This window comes from Castanea sativa, chromosome 8, assembly GCF_040712315.1.
Source record: "Castanea sativa cultivar Marrone di Chiusa Pesio chromosome 8, ASM4071231v1".
NCBI classification, from domain to species: domain Eukaryota; kingdom Viridiplantae; phylum Streptophyta; class Magnoliopsida; order Fagales; family Fagaceae; genus Castanea; species Castanea sativa.
This window is the reverse complement of record NC_134020.1, coordinates 51,248,030-51,256,551: the sequence shown is the minus strand read 5'-3', so window position 1 is coordinate 51,256,551 and position 8,522 is coordinate 51,248,030. Positions and strand designations below refer to the sequence as shown.

The following is an 8,522-nucleotide window of genomic DNA, read 5'->3' as shown; positions in this document are numbered from 1 at the left end:
AGAGTAAGAAGAGGAAGAGATTGGACTTTGATTGTTTTGGTAAGAATATGAGCATCACACTCTAAAAATTTGTACTAGAATTAGATTGAGGGAATCAAATCAAACATTCAAACTCAAACTTCATATTTTAAGAAGGAAATTAAATAAATAAAAAAAAAAGACTAACAAAAACAGTTTAATGTTTGCTTACATATGGGTCAAAATCATCAACAAGATTGAATGAGACGGAATTTAAACCAACTTAGAATAGGGATAATTCCTACTAGTTAACTAATCAATATGGAATTTCGCCACCGTTCCAACCAAAACAGAATTGATAATAACTTTGGGATAAATTATTTTAATTTTCTGAATTAAATAAACACTTTTAGTATCATCTATCTATCTATACTATTAATAAAAGAATTCCTTATTTGGTTTTCAACATTAAAAGAGTAACTTACTATTTTTAAAAGAGTTCCTAAGTTGTAAGCTTTCAAACTTTTATCAAAATCTTAAAAATTAAGAAACTATTTTTACCTCACTTTTAAACATTATTTCACTGAACTTAAAATAATAAATAAATAAAAAAAAGAGTTTTATTGCACCCATAAAACACAAGTAGTGAGTCTAGTATAGATATAGACACATTGGCTAAAACTTATTACATACACGACACGTGAGCACACATATGTTATGCAACTACATGTACTTGCACAAATTTGTTATGCAACTAAAAATCTGGGTTCAAACCACGGTTTCAAACTGAAATCATAGTTTGAACACACATTTTCAGTTGCTACACGAATGTGTGCAAGTACACACCTGTATAATAAACACTTCCTTGTACACGTACGTGAATAGCAAACATAATCTAAGCCCGGAAACCTTGCACAAACAAATGAACGTAAAAGTTTGGAACTTCAAAATAATAATAATCCTCAAACACGGTTCGATTTTTCATTCTCATCTCTCACAGATGACTTGGGAAGTTTGTCTTAAAAAATTTAGATCTTTTTCCATTTCAGCATGTGGTTAAAATAGAAAGAAAGTTGGCCACGACAAAACTTCACAACATTTTCATGAATTAGTTGGATGTAAATCTAATTTTATATTTAGATGCTGATTTGGTCATCGAAGAATTATTGTAAGAACGAATCCAAAGATTGCTAGTCCAACTAAATCTATCCGACAGAACTTTACCAATTATAGATAATGAGACCTGTTTTCAGGCTCACTTTATCTAACAATAGATAATTCATCGTTGCACACTAGTGTGTTTTAAGGAGTTATGTTTCTAATGTGGGATTTTATTTAGAGTATAAATGGGGCCTAAGTGTGCTTGTGTTTTTCGTGACTGTCCAAGCATTTGCTTGTTAGTCATTTCTTTATCTTAGTCGAACAGCTTTTGCGGTTTTAACCTTTGTTCATATTCAATTCTTCCAAGTTCAAGGCTTTTGGATTTCTGGGATTTTGAATAAACATGAAGGGTTTTTTGATCTTCAAAATGTTGGTCGTTTTTGTTGTCCTCTGTTTATGTCCTTATGTCATGGCTAAGGAGTGCACAAACATTCCTACTGATATATCAAGACCAGAACTAGCATCATTGTCACACACACTTCGATCCCACCCCTTCTCTACTAACAACCAGCATGAAATGCATTTGACACCAACTGACAATTCGGCTTGGTCAAATTTGGCATCCAACAACGTAGATAAACGGGGTTGGGATATAATGTATCAAAAAATGAAAAATAAAGCTGTGTTTAATGTGTCCAATGACATTCTCCAGGAAGTGTCATTGCATGCTGTGAGATTGGCTCCAAATTCAATGCATTGGCGAGCACAGCAAACGAATTTGGAGTACCTGTTGATGTTGAATGTGGATAACTTGGTTTGGAGCTTTAGGAAGACGGCCGGTTTGCCAACACCTGGGAAGCCATATGGGGGGTGGGAATCCCCAGATACCGAACTTCGGGGTCATTTTGTAGGTTGGTTTTAAGCTTGTTATCATGGCTTTGCACCATACATGTCACAGAAGGTCTCATTTGAGTAGAGTTAATTAGCCTTTTATTTTTTTATTATAAAAAAAAAAAAAAAAAAATTAGCCATTTTTTTCTTTAGTGGGTGGAATTTGGCACATTGGTTCACATTATTCTAAAGTTTAAACAAAGTAACTAGGGATATGATCCTAGGTAAGGCTGAGTAGCATAAAAAGATCCATGAAGCCGAGTCCCCAATCAGAAGGAATTTTAATATCTCTATTTAAGATGCAATTTAAATATCTGGCATTTTATCTTTAATGTCTACAATGAATAACAAGTTTTTTTTTTTTAATTTTTTTTATCTTGAAGGGCATTACTTGAGTGCAACAGCAAAAATGTGGGCTAGCACTCACAATGAAACTATTAGACAGAGAATGACAGCAGTAGTGAATGCTTTATCTGCCTGCCAGGAGAAAATTGGCACCGGATATCTTTCTGCTTTTCCGTCTGAGCAGTTTGATCGTGTTGAAGCTATAAAAGATGTATGGGCTCCATATTACACAATTCACAAGGTAGAATCTACTTCTGTTGCTTTACAAGAAGGAAATGATCTATTTGGCCTCAAAATTGTTGTACAATTAGCTTTCAACTTGTCTACTTTGACAGATCTTGGCAGGCCTACTTGATCAATTTACATATGCTGGTAATGCTCAAGCTTTAAAAATGGTGACATGGATGGTTGAGTATTTTTACAAACGTGTTCAGAATGTGGTAACAAAGTACAGTTTAGAAAGGCACTATACATCACTTAATGAAGAATTTGGTGGCATGAATGATGTCCTTTACAGGTTATATAGCATTACAGTAAGTAAATTCATCTGTGTATTAGCTCCTCTAATAAATACTTCAAATTTAAGTACTTGATATTAGTTCTGTACTTGGTTGAGATATGTAGCAAGAGAAATGAAAGATCATTATCTACCTGGTAATTATTTCATTTGCAATTGTTACAGAACTTGTGCTTTGGATATTTTTTGTATGACGGTACCGAGCAAGAACTGTTGCCTTAAATGAAAATAGCCTCATTTTCATTATCTAATAGCCACTAAGGATATGAATAAGTAACATTTTGAAATGTACCATCATTACGTCAGAAGTTTGCCAATATGACATGAATTGTGGAAAGTGTAGTTTTCTTTATTTGATTAGATTTCCATTAATGCCTTCATGGTAGCATGTTGCTTCTGTTGCTTTCATAGTACCTGTGTCATTCTGATATTTTGGTTCTAATATAAGACTTTCATTTTATTATGTGCAGAAAGATCCAAATCATTTGATATTGGCTCATTTATTTGACAAACCCTGCTTTCTAGGACTCCTTGCAGTACAGGTAATCCTTATTTTCTGCTGGCTAAGTCTAGTGCATTTTGGCATATAACAAACTTCCAGCAATAAATTGAGACTTTGTTACCTTAGAGAATGCTGTCTCCTCTGGAAATACACAAAATTCTGAAATAGATATCTTTAGGTTCAAAGTAGAAATGAGTGGCCTTTTCATCTAATGGTACTGTTGCTTCACCTTTTTGTAGGAGGTTGCAGGATTGATAATTTGTTAAGCTCTATTGGTTATGTTCCAGATTGCATATGTGTGTGCATTCACGCTTTAATTCCCTTCAAACATACATGATTCCATTTGAGGATCCATTGAATTCCTATCTTTTTTGCGAAAATTCAAAGCCTTTGAAAATAAATTTCATTATGAACGTATTGAAGTTGATAGTAAGACTAATAATGTTTTGTAAAGAACACTATTTATTGAAGTAGGAAGTGATATGTCTGACCAATATTTGAAGTGTAACAATTTTAAGGAAGGGAAGATGTGAACTGAAATTTTTTGTTTGAAGGTTGTAATGGGAGCTAAACTCTTCTTGTGTTCTTGTTAATAGAGTATTTATGATGTTCAAAAAAATACAACAACCAAGCCTTATTCCCAAATTTGTTTTGGATTGGCTATGGATCCTTAACAGAAAAAAGGAGATTCAATTTTATGTAGATCCAGTGTTCCACTAAAGATTAATATGTGAATCTTTGAAACTGGGTATATTCTGTCTGACCTTGCCTTTATTTCAGTTCTACCTCAGTTTATAACAAAATCAAATTGGCCACCCATGGCTGATCTAGTAGAACTAGATCTCTAGATTAGTAATATTCAGTTTATCACTGCCCTATCATTCATTTCAATTCTGGAGCAAAAGAAATCTTTAATAAATCACATTGGCAGCAATTATTTTGTCCCACTTTTTTGTCTCTAACTCTATGTCAATTCGAAGTAATATTATTTACTATCTCATTTGAAATTGAAATATTAAAGGATGGTGTTAAATGTACATATGAATTACTGAGTACTGAATACATTCTTCTTTTCTCAGAATACCATACAGATTTTATGCTTCTCTCAAAATTACATCACCTATTCTTATACAGTTTAAAGCTGTTCTTCTGAGTTTATTCATATTCTAGTTTCTATGTTATTCTATATTCTGACTTTCATACTTTTCTAAGTTGCTATTATTTGACAAAAACTCATTCTTTCACATTTAGGCTGATGACATATCTGGATTTCATGCCAACACACATATCCCAATAGTTATTGGATCTCAAATGCGGTATGAAGTCACTGGTGATCCACTTTATAAGGTAAAGTGAGTTATAAATAATCAGAACTATGGTACTTGACAAAGCCTTATATATTTCTACTGCATATGCTTATGCTGAATCACTATATGCACTTTTTTACCTCTCCCTTCTCCCTTTTTATTTTGGTTGTTGGTTTGATGCTGCACTCCTGTTCAATTGGCCTTTTCGCCTTTCTTGTTGAGACATTTTGATCCTTCACTATTTTGTCTTAGTTTTTGTCACTTTAGAGGCGATACAGTTCTTCTGAGGCTTTACCTTATGCTAAAAATATGGTTATGAATTTTTCTCAAAAGATTTGTAATGTTCGTTCAAAATTATTTGTGCCAGGCAATAGGGACGTACTTCATGGACGTTGTTAACTCTTCACACATCTATGCCACAGGGGGGACATCAGAGTCAGAATTCTGGTATTAATATTAGTCAACATTGCAATTTATCTCCTCTGACCTAAGCACCATATGCTATAAAGTAAATATGAAACCTCATGTGCATCTTTTTAACATATGAACAGGAGTGACCCGAAGCGATTGGCAGATACTCTAGACACAGAAACTGAAGAATCATGCACAACTTATAACATGTTGAAGGTATATTAATGTTTAAATTAAAATAGAATTCTTTATTAATTGTTCTTTTGAAAGCTGATTTGCAGCTATATAAAAATTTACACATTTACATCGAAGGTTGGATTCCCTTTGACATTTGTGTATGCATGGCCCTTTTTTTTTCTGAGATACATTACCCTGGTAAATGTAAATATAATTAGATTAGCATGCATTGGTGACCTTTTGTAGGTCTCTCGCCACCTGTTTACATGGACCAAAGAAGTGGCATATGCAGATCATTATGAGCGTGCCTTGACAAATGGTGTTCTAAGCATCCAAAGAGGAACAGAACCTGGAGTGATGATTTACATGCTCCCACTAGGTCATGGAGTTTCCAAGGCCGTCTCCTACCATGGATGGGGAACACCATTTGACTCTATGTGGTGTTGCTATGGCACAGGTATGGATTTGATTGTCATTTTTTAACTCATAGATTTTCCTCATATTATTATAGCAATCTCATGTTATATCTCTTTTAAGTTCCATTGATTTAATAAGTTTTTCTTCTTTCTGCTTCTGTAGCAACTGAATCATTCTCAAAGCTAGGAGATTCAATATATTTTGAAGAGAAAGTAAAGGGTCCAGCTCTTTACATCATCCAGTACATATCAAGCTCATTTAATTGGGAATCTGGACAAATATTGCTCAATCAGACAGTTCTTCCTGTTGTTTCCTCAGATCCATACCTTCGAGTGACATTCACATTTTCTCCAGGGAAGGTACTGGTCACAGTTAATTTTTTATACTTAGATACTACTGTTGAAAATATTTTCCTCTTGACATCACTTAGTGAGACAAAGAAAAAGAAAATTGTTAAATATCAAAACTAAAAGATATATCTAGTGACAAGTCTGACTTGAGTGGAAGTAGGACACTAAAAGCTATATATCTAGTGATGGTTCTTGGAAACTTGGACTATTTTCATTGCAAAAAAACATTGTTAACTTTCCTTATTAATTTTTCTGGTTCAGATTAGTTTCCTGATAAAATTCTTAATACTTCCAAATTGAAAGGACTACTGCTTTTGGAGGATGCTTTCTGGCAAACCAGGCTTTCCATTCATGTTGCATTCTTGTTATACCATGTTAAAACTTCCTTAATCAATTCACTATTTTTTTTATAACATGCTGACATTACTTCCACAATATTACCTATGAAACTCCTCTTAAAAGATTTAAAGTGAAAGAACTACACATGACTAGGTCCACAACTTTCCAAACTAATTCAAGTGCACCACACTCGCTCTCTCTCTCACACACACACACGCACATGTCCACATGCACAAAAGCCACACACGCCAATGCTCAAGCAACACGACTTGTGAATGCACAGATAAACACTCATCCTTTAATAAAAGCCAAAGATCACATATGACAGTACTGGTATTTACAATAAAAGAGAGCATAACAAAGACAACATCTAAGTTCACCATCAGTTATGTTGTGTTAAAAAAAGTACCTGAACCATCTGATATAGAGCTTAGGGTTAGAATGTGGAGACTGAAAAACATATGCTTTGTTTTCAAAGTACTAATTAAGTGTGAAGGTGACTAATTAATTAAAAAATGAACTGCAGGGGGCAGGCCAATCCTCTACCTTGAACTTGAGGATACCAATTTGGACAAGCAATGCTAAGGCATCAATAAATGCTCAGAGTTTGACTGTACCAGCTCCAGGTGTGGATCAACTCTCTCTCTCTCTCTCTCTATGCTACCTTATTTTCTAAAGAATGAACAGATAAAAAAGCAAAGAAAGGTCTTGTGCATATTTCTACAGTTGCCATTTTATGGTTTAATCTTTTATTTATTATGATGATCAAATCCTTTCCAACTCTATCATGTGTACAAACTGTAGAGTTCCTTGGGGGGTGACCATTTCTTGCTTATTTCATTCATGATGCAGGCAATTTTCTATCGGTCACTAGAAAATGGGGACCTGGTGACAAATTAACACTTCAGCTGCCCATTAATTTGAGAACAGACGATATTAGAGGTATTTTCATTGCGAATAGTCCACTTAAACAATTTATGCAAATCCTGATCCCAAGCATACCGTTTTTCTTCCTTAACTTTTGTAAATTTTTCTGAATAGCAACAGAAATATTACAGATGATATATTACTTACTAATTCTATCTAATAAAATTCAGATGACCGGCCTGAGTATGCTTCTCTTAAGGCCATACTTTATGGTCCCTATCTGCTTGCGGGTCACACCACTAGTGACTGGGACCTCAAAACTGGATCAGCTAAGTCTTTGTCAGACTGGATAACTCCAATCCCTGCAGCCTACAATGCTTATTTGGTTTCACTTTCTCAAGGGCCTGCAAACTCAAGTGTTGTCTTAACCAACTCAATAAAATCACTTACAACGGAAAAAACACCTCCACCTTTCAACACTTCTGCTGCTAGAGCCACTTTCAGACTCATCTTAACTGGCTCACCTCCTCCAAAGTTTTTGACACTTAAAGATGCTATCAACAAGTTAGTCATGTTAGAACCATTCGATTATCCAGGAATGGTTGTAGTGACCAAAGGCAAAGATAAACAAGTTGAAGTTGCAGCCTCTCCTGTTCGCGGTGGCTCTTCTGTTTTCCGGGTGGTTGCAGGATTGGATGGAAGGCCTGGGACAGTATCATTGGAGTCAGAAGTCTACAAGGGTTGCTTTGTGCATAATAGTGGTGAGAAATACCGTACAGGTACAATCTTGAGGCTCGGCTGCAGGTCACGCTCATCAGGTGCCAATTTTAATCAGGCTGCTAGCTTTGTAATGGAAAAGGGACTAAGTGAGTATCATCCTGTCAGCTTTGTGGCAAAAGGGGCTAAGAGGAATTTTCTTCTGCAACCACTAATGAGCTTCAAGGATGAATTTTATACTGTTTATTTTAACATTCAAGCTTAACTAGTTTGGTGGGAGAGTGGGAGGTCCTTTACAATATGTACCCTTGCCTCCTTGCTATTTTTTGCTACCTTTTCAAGTTCAACAAGTTACGTGTACTGTGTTGGACCTGTAAAATAATGTAACACGAATGAAGAGAAATAATATGTCAGCTTCAAATGATCATTTTTGTGATCATATAGTATTAAATGTGTGAATAAAGATCATAATCAAGAATGAAAATAACTTTCATGCGTTTTGGTATACAGATTAACTTGGCTTGTGATTGTGAATAAATTAAGGTAAATATCATGCAGGCACATCTCAATGCTTATCTACAGGGGAGAAAACAAAATTATGGAAGAACTGAAATAATAGAACT

The 8,522-nt window shown here is 34.7% G+C and overlaps 1 protein-coding gene across 1 annotated transcript; it reads left to right on the top strand.

The window, feature by feature from the left end:
- The first annotated feature begins 1,528 nt into the window (after nt 1–1,528).
- Nucleotides 1,529–8,314, top strand: LOC142606509 (uncharacterized). The gene is made up of 12 exons (XM_075777846.1): nt 1,529–1,970; nt 2,334–2,536; nt 2,631–2,828; nt 3,283–3,354; nt 4,566–4,661; nt 4,989–5,068; nt 5,173–5,248; nt 5,456–5,666; nt 5,789–5,991; nt 6,842–6,941; nt 7,168–7,257; nt 7,413–8,314. The coding sequence occupies exons 1-12, from the start codon at nt 1,529–1,531 to the stop codon at nt 8,162–8,164; spliced, it is 2,523 nt and encodes an 840-aa protein (XP_075633961.1). The 3' UTR covers nt 8,165–8,314.
- Nucleotides 8,315–8,522: the final 208 nt, after the last annotated feature.

Bases quoted from the DNA above. Each gene is read 5' to 3' on its own strand.
- LOC142606509 (XM_075777846.1), top strand. From the start codon at position 1,529: ATGGCTAAGGAGTGCACAAACATTCCTACTGATATATCAAGACCAGAA. The intron at 2,829-3,282 runs GTAAGTAAATTC...TATTATGTGCAG, and splicing joins ACAGGTTATATAGCATTACA to AAAGATCCAAATCATTTGAT. The intron at 5,249-5,455 runs GTATATTAATGT...GACCTTTTGTAG, and splicing joins CAACTTATAACATGTTGAAG to GTCTCTCGCCACCTGTTTAC.